We start from the raw sequence: 11,843 nt of genomic DNA, 5'->3' as shown, positions 1-11,843 counted from the left end.
AGCCCAGGGCAAAGGGCAACTGCTATCACTTGCCTGCACCAGGTTGTTTGTTCTGCTGCCCATTAACAGAGCTGCCTTATCCGGTGGGCAGGGGCCGGAGGTGGCCCAGAACGTGTTGGCCGGGCAGGGGCATTGATTGCAGGAAGGGGAGGGAATGCCCCAGATAACCCCTGCAGACAAATGGGTTTCTAATGGGATCTTGAGCCTTGCACCCACTGGCCCAGCTCATCTCCAAAGGGATGAGGGAATGTGGTCCCAGCACTGCCATACCTCACCCCACTGAGAGGCTCTGCCCCTGCCCATGACCCAGGTACTGGCAGTGACTGGGTGCAAACCCTCTGCTGGGAGGTGTAACACCAGCTGTTCCCATGCCAGCAGACCTTGGGCTGCCTGGGGTGCATGCTGAGATGGCCTTTCAAAAGGAATAATGACACTGTGTCCATGGTATGGACACATTGGCATTGTTGCTCACCTGGCACATGGGTGCCCCTTCTGCCCCCCAGTGCTACAGCGCAAAGCCTCTGGTTGTCCTGCTCCTCCATCCCTTGCACCCCAAGTACTCCATGGGGCAGCAGGGAGGGCATAGGGTAAGAACCAGGGTGTCCTGCCCCATGCCAGGATGTACCTGTGAGGTGCCAGCCGGGATGGGGGCAGAGGGGCTGGTGGATGATAAGGGCATCTTGGACCCAACATTCCCACGGGGTGGGTGACACAGCCCTGGCAGACGAGCACACAGGGCGGGCTGGGAGGGTGGGCTGCATGCAGAGGGCTCCCTTGGGTGTGTGAGGGGCTGCCCGGGGAGGGAGGGCTGGGGCAGCAGGGTGGCCAGCGGGATAGGCTAGCGGGAGGCCGGGGGGAGCAGCCCCGGGGGGGCCCGGCAGTCGGAGCAGATTGGCTGCCGGCGAGGCCTCCCCGGGCTTCTTAGAAAGGGCGGCCAGCGGGGGAGGCGCCAAGGGAGCAGCAGTGTGCGTAGCCGCTCCGTCCCGCTCGGCAGCCGGGGCCGGCGGCGGGCAGCGGCGATGCCGCGGGCGGGCGGCCTCCCGAGGGTCCCGGGCTTGGCACTGCTGGCCCTGGCGCTGGTGGGGTCCCCGGGCGGCGGGCAACACTACGACTACTACGGCTGGCAGCCCGAGAGCCTGCCCCACGGGCGCTACTACGGGCGGGAGCCGCAGTGCCTCGACATCCCGCCCGACATGCAGCTCTGCCGCGACGTGGGCTACAAGCGCATGCGGCTGCCCAACCTGCTGGAGCATGAAACCATGGCCGAGGTCAAGCAGCAGGCCAGCAGCTGGGTGCCTCTGCTCGCCAAACAGTGCCACACCGACACACAGCTCTTCCTCTGCTCCCTCTTCGCCCCTGTCTGCCTCGACCGGCCCGTCTACCCCTGCCGCTCCCTCTGCGAGGTGGTGCGTGACTCCTGCGCCCCTGTCATGGAGTCCTATGGCTTCCCCTGGCCCGAGATGCTGCACTGCAGCAAGTTCCCCTCCGACCACGAACTCTGCATCGCCGTCCAGTTTGGAAACAGCAAGGCCACCCCACCACCAGGTAAGTGGGACAGGTACTGCAATGGGATAGGGATACATGCAGGGCACTTGCCAGCAGCATGGCCTCATGCAGCCAGGGTCCCCCACTGGAGCCCTGGTACCTCATTTCTGCACTCCTGGAATACTGTCCAAGGACCCTCTGTAATATGGCACACGTGTGAACAGTACCAGTGGCATCAACTGCTTTTGCTGGGCACCCCTTGCTGTCCAGGAACTCAGGCACCTGGGCCCCATGGGAGCCAGGTGCCCAACTGCCTGCACAGAGCTTCCCAGTGCAGGGGAGAGTGGAGCAGCACTGAGGTAAATGTGGGGTAAGTGTGGGATATGTGGCAGAGCTGTGTCCTTTGCCTCCCCTTGGGTCCCATTCCAGCAGCTAAGAGCTGGTTTTTATCCTGCAGGTACTGGTCATGGTGTAGCTGTCCCCTCAAGCAGGGAAGGGGATATCACTCAAAGGCAGCCCAGGGTTAGGTCTGTGACACCCTTCAGGCTGGGGCCACCCTCACTGCTGCTGTACCCAAAAGCATCAGCAGCTGCATGAGGGGTGTCTCCATACCCCATCCCTCCTCAAGGGGGATGCTGAAATACCTGCCACAAGGTGCTTCGTGCCCTCTGCATTGCCCCAGCACAGCTGCATATGGAGCAGAGGGGCTGCTGGGGCTCTCCCCATCTGTGCTCATGGATCTGGCCTGGGTGACAGGCAGGGAGCTGTGACAATGGCTGGTCTCTCACCACAGTATCGAAGATCTGCACCCAGTGTGAGATGGAGCACAAGGCAGATGGCATGATGGAGCAGATGTGCTCAAGTGACTTTGGTGAGTGCTGAGGTCCCCCTCACCGTTCCCCCCTTGCCAAGTGGCTGCTCTCCCCCAGCTCTGTCAGCTCAGGCAGGGGTTAGCCAGAAGGCATGGTTTTCCAGGGACAGCCCCATGGGAGACCCTCCTAAGTCATTCCCATGGACTCTGTGTGCATGGGAGGGATGCACCACAGGAGAAAACATCGGGGGGGTAGGGTGGTAGGGTGGGGAGGAGGGAGCAGGCATAATGGGAGAGTAACTGAGGACCTCTGCCCTCCTTACCCCCACAAAGTACTTTCCCCAGAGACCCTTCTTCTGGGTCCCACCCTAGGGATGGGCTGTACCCTGTTCTGCTCTAGTGCCTATACCAGACCCATCCAGCAACACCCTAACCATGCCCCATGGTAATCCCTCTCCCCAACTGTGCCTATGGCTGTCCCACACAGTGGTGAAAATGCGCATCAAGGAGATGACAGAGGAGAATGGGGAGCGGCGGCTGGTGGCTGCCCAGAAAAAGAAGGTGCTGAAACTGGGCCCGCTGAAGCGCAAGGACACCAAAAAGATGGTCCTGCACATGAGGAACGCGGGTGCCTGCCCTTGCCCCCAGCTTGACAGCCTCAGCGGTAGCTTCCTGGTGATGGGTCGCAAGGTGGGCGGCCGCCTGCTTCTCCTTGCTGTCTACCCCTGGCAGAAGCACAACAAGGAGATGAAGTTTGCAGTCAAGTTCATGTTCTCCTACCCCTGTCCTCTCTATCATCCCCTGCTTTATGGGGCTGGGCAGCACTAGAGCTCTGCCTGCCCTGCCATGGGACTCCTGCACTGTCCTGACACTACATTCCTGGTTGCACCCCAGGACTTCAGCTTTGTTTTCCTCGGTCCCTTGACCATGTCCCAGGACCCCTAGGATTCCCAGCTGCATTTGTGGAAGCCTTGGTCTACAGCTAGGACCCTTGCCCCATCCTGAGAGCCCTGCTTTGCACCTCTGCAACCCCTATTCTGCTCCCAGGACCCCTGCCCACCCCCCAGAAGTTTAGATTGCACCCAGGACCCTTGCTCTGCATGCTTGTGAACCCTGCTCTGCACCAGAGACCCTTGGCTACACCACGCCCTCTGACCAGCACCCCAGGGACACTTGCCTGGACTTAGAATTCTTGCTTGGCCCTCTTGGATCCCTTCTGCTGCAGCTCTGCTACCCTGCATCCCTCCTCAGCTCCCCAGTAACTTCCTCAACCCCTCCAAATCCCTCTGCCAGCCCACTAAAACATCCCATGTCCTCACCTTGAGCTCACACGCCAGCCTGGGATTGCCCCACCTTTGTAGGGACCCACCCCAGCCAAAGCACATTTCTCCTGCCCTGCTGTCCCCACAGACTGGCCTCCTCAAGACCAAGTGCCCAGAGCAGCACAGCCCCTGCTTGGGCTCTCCCACCCTTCCCATCCCACATGGCTCAGTGAGGGATCACCTCCAAACCCCCTTGACCAGCCCAGCTGCATCCCTCACACTCACCCCGCCAAGACCCAGCCCAGGCATCCCTTCTCCATCCACACTGCAGTAAATTATGCTGCCTCAGAGAAGCCTGTGTCCAGCTCCCTGTGGTTCACGGTCCTCTTGGGACTCCCTCAGGGATCCCAGGAAAAATGGGAGGGGATCCCGTTCCTGCCTGCTGAGTGGGGTCACACCCAAGGGAGTGGGGTCACCCTGGCCCACAGCTCTAGCCCAGCTCCAGGTGTCACATTCAGAACCCAAGTCTGGCCAAGACAAGGGATGAGGTTTCCAGTGGTGCCTGTGATGAGGCATCCCTGCCACTTCAAGAAGCCTGGGAGGGTGGTGAGATGAGAACGGGGGGGGGGGAGGGCAGGGGGGACAGTATAGCCCCACTACGGAGTTTGAGGGTGCTTGCCTGAGAGGTTTCTTCCTCCATCACCCCTGGGGGACAGATCTGCAGGCTAAGAGGTGGGAGGCTGGCACTGAGCATAGTGAGTGGCAGATCCTGGGTCAAGATCACTGCCTCCATCCCTGGGAGTTCCTGAAAGCCCTGTTTGGGGCTTCAGACTGCCTTGCTCCCAGATCTCTCAGCCTACAACCTCCAGCCTCCTCCCAAAGGTTCCCTGGGGCCACCCACCTGCAGCACCACTGGGACTGCCCTAGCAGCACTGGGACCAGGGCTGCCCTTAGCCTGGACCCTCTGATGGTGGGAGGGTGCTGCCCCTCAGCTCTCCCAGCCCTGGAGCAGGGGCTTCTGCAGCCCCAGCAAGTGAAGGGAACAGCCACCGGCCCCCAGCACATTCTTGCATCTGCCCGTCCTGGAGGGCGAGGGAAGCACGGAGACGGCTGCTGTGGTGTTTACCCATCGCCTGCCCAGCCCTGCAGCTTCTCTAGGAGCGGAACGGAGGCTGCTTGCACCCATCATCCTCGTGGCTGGTGAGGCCACCAGACACCTACACCACATGGGGATGATCCCCACTCCCTCTGCTCCCCTTGGGCATGGCCTCAGCCCCACCAGCTGCCCCCCACCTACCTGAGCCCCAAAGAGCACTCACACCCCACTCCAGCAGGGGGGACTGGCCCCTGCCTGCAGCCAGCCCTGCAACAGCCTCACACCCTCCGACCAACCAAAACAGAAAAAAACATTAAAAGGACAAAACTCAAATATTGTTAGAAAGTACGTTCAGAGCAAGGCTGCCCAACATGCTGCCACTGGAATAAACATTGTCAATTATCTCATTTTACTGAAAAACTTTAAAAGTACGCAAATAGAACCCCATCACACACAGCCCAAGTTTATCTGTAGCCCTCTGTTTTACATCATTAGCATCTTTCTAAGGGCACATTTAGACATACATGGCCATGGCCACTATTGCTCCAAGTGTTTTCTCTAGAAAGACAAGAGACTTCTCTCTGCCTCCCACTGCCTGCCCCCGCAGCCCCTCCGATCAATACTTGCCCCATTGCAGATGTACCCACACCCACAACCCTTCAGCTCTTTGGATGCTACACAGCCCTCTCCTCAACGTTTACAGCTCCTCCACTGCCCCCCTCTCCCTCTGCAAGCCAGTCCCTCACTGGTCCTGACCAATACCAGCACAAGAGCACCAGACCCCCTCAGACCTCCTGGGCCTGGGGGAGCTGCAGCTGGCTGGCAAGGACCCAGGCCATGGCCATTGCCAGCTGCCTGGGTCACATTCCTGGAATGGCTGGGAGCTTTGCTATTCAGGCAGGGAAAGGTCACCCTTGTGTGCACAGGCAGCTGCTGGGACCACCGCTTGGGGAGGGCTGGGGAAGGAGCAGCCCTGGGAGGCAGAGAGGAAGCCCAGCAGCTCCTGCCTGAGCTGAGCTGCTCTCTGGCTCCAGCCTAGCAGGATCCAGCACAGCCAAGGAGGGACAGCCCTGAGCAGGGGACAAACAAGGCCACAGGATGACAGAAGATGGAAACCCCATAAGCAAGGGGAGCTGGTGGCAGAGACACTGTTTCTCCATGACCACCTGCAGGACAGTGAGGCCAAGCCCACAGAGATACCAGGGTGGCCTAGGACATCTTTCACTGGGTCAAGACAAGAGCCAGCTGAGGGCAAGAGATTTATTGGTCATAGTCTATATGCACTTATATATTAATCTGTAGTAGAAAGCAGCAGTCACTAAGTGCACAGAGCAGCACCAACTCTCACATGGCAGCTGGAGACTTGGCCCCACAGCCCAGCCCACACTTACCCTCAAATGTCACCTCTGTGCTACAGCCAAAATGGGGGGACTAAACCTGCAGGCAGCAAGGCTGAGGAATACAGGAGTGACTAGCAGGGTCACAGATGAACCAGGACCAAGAACCACATCTCCTGGGGATGCAGGTAGAGCTCAAACTTGATCCCAAAAATAGTCTCCCAACACGGTGCTGGGAAAGACACCTGAGGTTGTTCTGCCCCAGCCAGGAGGTGGAGGTAGGACCAACAAGTGGGAAGGATGGCTCCTCCATCACTGAGTGAGGTCACAGGCCCAGGGCAAGTACACAGCAGGGTGCAGTGAGTGCCAGGGAGCACTCAGGGCTTGGAGCAGCTGCCACAGGGCAGAGCTGTGGGCAGTGCTCTGCTACAGGGACCCAAATGCTGCGGCAGATGCTGTGTGGCAAGGAGGGCTAGTCTGCCCCCAACCTGGTGCTGGCAGGAGGAGTGGCAAGTGCACATGTCCTCTGGCAGGATGAGGCCATACCGGGAACCGAGCAGTCCGGGCTCCTGGCGAGCACAGGCAGGGTGCCAGCAGTCCCAGGAGCCAGGCAGTGCAGTACCCAGGAGCTGACTGGGCCTGTTTCCATCACTTGATGAGCATCTGGTTGCACACAGCACACACAAACACAGTCTCCTTCTGAGCTTCTGGGGCTGGAAAGGAAAATGGTGTCAGAAATGCTTCCCTTCCCCACCACGGGCTAGGAAACCCATCTGCAGAGCTGCACCAAGAGCTGCAAACCCATCACTGTTGTGACCTGATCCAGGCTGCAGGTCCTGGACAGGTCCTGCTGACCCTACCCGCCACAGCTGGGGCAAATCCCTGCAGCAGACAGCACAGGTAGGAGCAGGAGCTCTGCCCTCCACCTTTCCACTCACCTGTGGCTCCCATCACAGCCTTGGGGACTTTGAAGGAGCAACACCTGGAGCAGAAGCTGTTCCCACAGTTACTGCAGCTCCGCTGTGGAGAGACATGGAAGTGAGACACTACTCAGGACACATTCCCAGCTCTTCCCAGCAAACTTCAGTGCCAGAGCACTGCTAACAGCAGCCCATGCTGAAGGGGAGCAGGTGCAAACTCTGAGCCCAAACAGCAACATCAGTGGGGTCACCTGCCAACATGCTGGATCTGCTCTATCTGCAGTTATGCTCTATCACCACAGGCAGCCTGTGCCCAGTCTCAGAAAGCACTGAGCACACAAGCTCCAGGGAGGTTAGGGACACTGTATCGCTTCCTATGCTGTAGCTCCAGGGGGATAAAAGCTCCAAAGAGTCCCAGATGTATATCAGACTAACCTAGGAGGGAGGGGAGTGGGCTGTAAAAGTCTGGAGGAGGGGAAGCAGCAACTATGTGAGTTTGGAGGGGCCCCAAGATGCATCCTTTCCAAAACTGCCCAGGGGACCACATGCCAAGCATCTTGCTCAGGGGCTCAGACAAGACAACAGAAGTGGCCTTTCCTCCTTTAGCTCCCACGAGCAGACCATGATCTGCTAGCTACATCAGAAAGCTCTCAAACCACAAGAAGCAGAATAAACTAGGGTACAAAGCAGGTGTATCACCTGCGGGTTTAGTGTAAGGCAGCTTCCAAAGGAGCTCCACAGCAAAACAGATCCCTGGCACCATTAGGCATGTGACAACACCCAGCACTTAGCTGAGGTCATCTGCTACTGGGCTGTGAGTGAGGCCAGTCAGTTGAGCTGCTGCAGAAAGCCAGGGTGAGAGAGACACACACACCACCTCTGCCCCAGGTGCAGGCAGCAAGCCAGGGCAGAAGCTGAAGACTCACCCTCTTTTTGAGCACGGAGAAAGTGGCTGCGCAGCCCGTGCAGCTCCCTGGAAGAAAGTGAGCAGAAGTTAGGCAGGGTTCTGCTGCCTGGGACTGCAAAAGGCAAAGAACACCCATACCTGCTGCAAAGGCTCAGCTGAGAGACAATGCTGCTGCACCCAACCATCCCTGCCCTTCCCAGGACAGCTGGGAACACCCTTACTAAGGAGGGAGGTCACTGGAGGTGTAAGCACAGCCCTAGCAGGCTTCATATCGCTTCTGCCCTCTCCCAGTTCTGATGTCGGCACTGAGAGCAGTCCAGACCCTGCTCTGCTGAGCCACCCCAAGCAGCACCCTCCCAACCTTACCAAAATTGTTGCTGGGGTAGCGCTTGCGCAGGCGCTCAGTCAGGCGTGAGACTTTGCTGCGGATCACCTCATTTTTGCTCATAAAACCGTTGTCCGGGAGGCTGAGGTCAAAATCTGCTGAGCACTGAGAGCTCTCGTCATCCTCCTGCAAAGAACAGAGCCACCTGAGCACAGGGGGGTGGCCTGGGGCATGCCCACCCCACAGATGGGCATCCAACAGGCAAGATGCTCCACTTGGCATTGCCAGAAACCACCAGCAAAGGCTGCCAGCTCTATATGGGAGGAGATGCCCCTCCTGCACACCTTGGCATGGCAGTACTCACCATGACTAGCAGCTGGTTCTCCTTCTCCCGCAGCATGGGACAGAGAGGAGAGGCAGTACAGATGGAGTCAGAGGCACCCAGCCCCTCACCTCACCCCCCTGACCATCCAAGTTTGCCCACCAAGGCCCTCATCCCTTCCCAGCTCAGCTCCCCAGCAGCCTCAAACCTCAATAGCATCTTTGAACTCTTCATCAGGCTCTGCTTCCTCTGCCTCCTCCACGCTGCCAGGAGTAAGGTCCTGCAAGGGATGCACAGAACTAGTCCTGCTTTACCCACAAGCCCTGTCCAAAGGGGGGCACACAATTCTGTGGCAAGTTCCAGAAGAAAGGACCACCCACCCAGCCAGCACCATGAGAAGGTGCAAGTCCCAAAAGGTGGGGTGAGCCACTGCCTCCCCAGGTTCCATCCTCACACATAGCAGGAGGACAGAGCCAAGCCCCCAGCACAGCAGGGCAGCTGCCAGTAACTCTGGAGGGGCTCCCAGGCAGGGTACACAGGCTTCTGGAAAAGCCATCATCAGCTGGAAGGAGCTCATGGGTAGAGGGTCATGGGCACAGTCAGACCAAAGGGCTGAACCTCCAGTTCCCACCCATCTCACCTCTGTGCTGGTGGGTGTAGGGGTCCGATCCAAGGGGGGGGCAGCTGGCGGGGGTTCAGCAGGCTCTGGAGCATGCGCAAGGGGTTTGGTGCCTACACACTGCTCAACTGAGACCTTGAGTTCCATTATCACTGGTAAGAGGGGAACATGAGGGGAACACAGCTGAAGGGGGGTGACACTTTGCTTCACCCAGTTCTGCTGCAAAAAAAATGGCTGCAAGAGCCAATCTCCAGGCTACCCGCTAGGATGTTGGCAGATACAAACTTCACCCAGCAGGTAACCTGAGCCCTCTTCTGCTCACAAACTGAAGGCAGAAAGGAACCTCCCTCCACCTGCCTCAGCTTAGGCTAGGGAACAGCAGGGGCCTTAGTCACAGCACAGTTCACCCATAACATTTCTGTAGCACATGCCACAGAGCAGAACATGCTTCCAGCTTCTCTTCTCGCCTCCGACAGTCCAAGTCTGTGTCATATATTGCCACAGGCACCAGAGGTACTTTAGGTCCTGCAGAGCTGGGCCAGTGACCAAGAGGTGTGACAATGCTCACGTGCAGACTGCATTACCAGGCCACAGTTTGCCACAGTGCAGGGGAGAGCAGGAAAGAGTACCCAGGCCAGGACACACATCAGGCAAGACTCTTGCCTCTCACATCTGAACCACAGAATGACCAATGACCAACCTGGGCTGCTAAGCACCATCCCCAAGGCATCACTGGCTTCTGGGAGTCCAGGTCCCATAGCAAAGCCCAACACTGGGCTCACATGAGAGCCCTAGGAGTAGACCAGGGCAGAATCTCTGGCTTCAGAAGGCCTTTCCTCACCATTAACAGGCTATTTCAGGGAGGGCTCTTACCTTGGTAGAACTGGGTGTTGCCCAGGAAGAGGGTACTGTTGAGGATGGCCAAGACCCAGCAGAGGGGTAGCAGGTAAAGGATGCAGACAGAACCCAGCAGCGCCCCATAAAACCTGGGAAGGAGCAGCAGGACACTGTGGTCAAGACAGAGCAAGTCACATAACAAGGACACGCCCTCTTCCTTCCCTGGGTCATCTGCCTGCTCTTTCCAAGTACCAACCACATCAAACACAGCTCCACAGGCTGAGCCCACCACAGGAGGCCTGACCCACGACTACTTACTGGGAAGAGATGGTGGGGTTCTCCCAGTACAGTACACGGTACACTGCCTCACAGCTGCAGCACATCCCGCTCAGAAATCCCTCCAGTTGGATCAGGCTGTGAACAAGACTTCACAGTCAAAAAAAGGCCCCACAAACTCATACATCCCCATACTCACATATTTTATGGTGGCCAGGCTGGCATGAACCCCTACGTGGCCACAGTGAAGCCCTCCGGGCTACAGAAGCCCTGGGAGCCCAACAGCTCTACAGACTCACAAGCTCTTGACCTGGGCGATGGCCTCCTGCCGCGACAGCTGCACCCTGCGCAGGTCCTCCCGCCGCACGCTGTGGTACCTCCTGCGCACCAGCTCCGGCTCCGAGGGCCGGGCCCGGCACGTCTCCTGCAGGTAGCCCAGCAGGGCCGGCACCACCACCAAGAGGGCAAGCACCGAGAACCAGGCGGCTGGAAGAGTCAGGACAAGGTCAGCACCGGGGGGATGCGGGGAGGGAACCGGCGCCGTCTCCCGGCACGCACCTTGTCCGAGAGTGAGCAGGAGGAAGTTGAGGCCGAGGCAGACGAGGAGGGAGCAGAGGGGCCGCTGCCACCTGCGGAGGGGAGGGAGGATGAGGAGCGTCAGGCCTCGGGGCGGGCTCCGCTCCCAGCCCAGCCTCACACCTACCGGAGGAGGGAGCGGACACCCTCGGCGGCGTCCCGCAGCGGCTCCAGATAGAGCTCCAGCCGCCGGTAGCTCCGCACCAGCTCCAGCAGGTCGAAAGCGGCAGCGGCCTTGGGCGGCGACGACTCCGGAGGAGCCTCACCGCCCCCCGCCACCCCGTCCCGCTCCGCTGCCTGCATGACGGGACGGGACGGTGAGGGGGACCGGAACAGACCGGGCCGGGCCCGTAGCTACCAAGCTCGACCCTCCCCCGCGCCCCGCTTCCGGGAAACCGCCGGGTGCGCCGTGTATGGCCGGAAGCCCCGCCCCTGATCGGGCAAAGGGGCGGAAGAGGCCTCGGCCCCAGCGGCAGAGGCGGTTCACTCCCGCCTGGCCTTCCCTTCCGGGGCCCATCGGCGGCCGGGCCGGGCCGGGGGCTCCGCCCGTGGGTGTCTTTTGGGTCCTGACACCGGCCTGGGCGTGGGGCTCGGGGTCGGGACTCGGCTCAGCGGGGCGATCATCTAGACCGGGGCTGATCCCCGATCTGGGGCTAATCCAGGCCCTGCTCCATCCCGATCCGGGGCTCAGCCTGAGTCCAGTCCAGTCCAGTCCAGTCCAGGGCTGGGCACTGATCCCGGCCTCACCCTGACCCACGTCTAATCCTTATCGAGCGCATAGTCCCAGTCCGGGTCTGACCCTGATCTGGGTCTAATCCTGGTCCGGGGCTCAGTCCCAGCCCAACCTGCTCCAGGCCGTGTCGGAGCAACGAGGGGGTTTGTCCCTGGGGGTTTGTCCCTGCGGGCTCCATTGCGGAAGCACCTCCCTGGGGGAGAGACCATCCCTGCAGCGGGGGGAAAGCCCTGGGAGGGAGAAACGTGTTCCCTCCAGGCCCATCAGCGTGGCTCCAATGGCAAAAAGGGGGAAACCATCTCGTAATACTTAAGGGAAAGTTGTTAGCCCTGTGTCA

General features: G+C 59.6%; 2 protein-coding genes across 3 annotated transcripts; one reads left to right on the top strand and one right to left on the bottom strand.

Moving 5' to 3' along the window:
* Positions 1-922: 922 nt before the first annotated feature.
* Positions 923-3,911, top strand: SFRP5 (secreted frizzled related protein 5). The gene is made up of 3 exons (XM_071748545.1): positions 923-1,545; positions 2,279-2,356; positions 2,784-3,911. The coding sequence occupies exons 1-3, from the start codon at positions 1,020-1,022 to the stop codon at positions 3,122-3,124; spliced, it is 945 nt and encodes a 314-aa protein (XP_071604646.1). The 5' UTR covers positions 923-1,019; the 3' UTR covers positions 3,125-3,911.
* A 1,989-nt stretch (positions 3,912-5,900) lies between these two features.
* On the bottom strand, positions 5,901-11,175 carry ZFYVE27 (zinc finger FYVE-type containing 27). 2 transcript variants are annotated; one of them, XM_071748541.1, is made up of 11 exons: positions 10,901-11,174; positions 10,756-10,826; positions 10,497-10,683; positions 10,240-10,335; positions 9,958-10,070; positions 9,106-9,236; positions 8,674-8,745; positions 8,185-8,329; positions 7,838-7,884; positions 6,930-7,011; positions 5,901-6,704 (listed from the first exon to the last, which is right to left on the bottom strand). In XM_071748541.1, exons 1-11 carry the CDS (start codon positions 11,074-11,076, stop codon positions 6,640-6,642), a joined length of 1,185 nt encoding a protein of 394 aa, XP_071604642.1. In that variant the 5' UTR covers positions 11,077-11,174; the 3' UTR covers positions 5,901-6,639. The 2 variants fall into 2 exon arrangements, with proteins under 2 accessions (XP_071604642.1, XP_071604641.1); XM_071748540.1 differs by having other exon boundaries at positions 10,497-10,826; positions 10,901-11,175.
* Between the last annotated feature and the right edge of the window lie 668 nt (positions 11,176-11,843).

The sequence above is a fragment of the Heliangelus exortis genome, chromosome 7 (genome assembly GCF_036169615.1).
Source record: "Heliangelus exortis chromosome 7, bHelExo1.hap1, whole genome shotgun sequence".
NCBI classification, from domain to species: Eukaryota; Metazoa; Chordata; class Aves; order Apodiformes; family Trochilidae; genus Heliangelus; species Heliangelus exortis.
Note: the sequence above shows the minus strand (reverse complement) of the source record. Positions and strands in the feature narration are given on the sequence as shown.

Excerpts from the sequence above, each read along its gene's own strand:
- SFRP5 (XM_071748545.1), top strand. The coding sequence starts at position 1,020 with ATGCCGCGGGCGGGCGGCCTCCCGAGGGTCCCGGGCTTGGCACTGCTG. Across the intron at positions 1,546-2,278 it reads CAAGGCCACCCCACCACCAG|TATCGAAGATCTGCACCCAG; the intron begins GTAAGTGGGACA and ends CTCTCACCACAG. Across the intron at positions 2,357-2,783 it reads GATGTGCTCAAGTGACTTTG|TGGTGAAAATGCGCATCAAG; the intron begins GTGAGTGCTGAG and ends TGTCCCACACAG.
- ZFYVE27 (XM_071748540.1), bottom strand. The coding sequence starts at position 11,076 with ATGCAGGCAGCGGAGCGGGACGGGGTGGCGGGGGGCGGTGAGGCTCCT. Across the intron at positions 8,330-8,673 it reads AGTTCAAAGATGCTATTGAG|GAGGATGACGAGAGCTCTCA; the intron begins GTTTGAGGCTGC and ends TGTTCTTTGCAG. Across the intron at positions 6,705-6,929 it reads GGCTGTGATGGGAGCCACAG|CCCCAGAAGCTCAGAAGGAG; the intron begins GTGAGTGGAAAG and ends TTTCCTTTCCAG.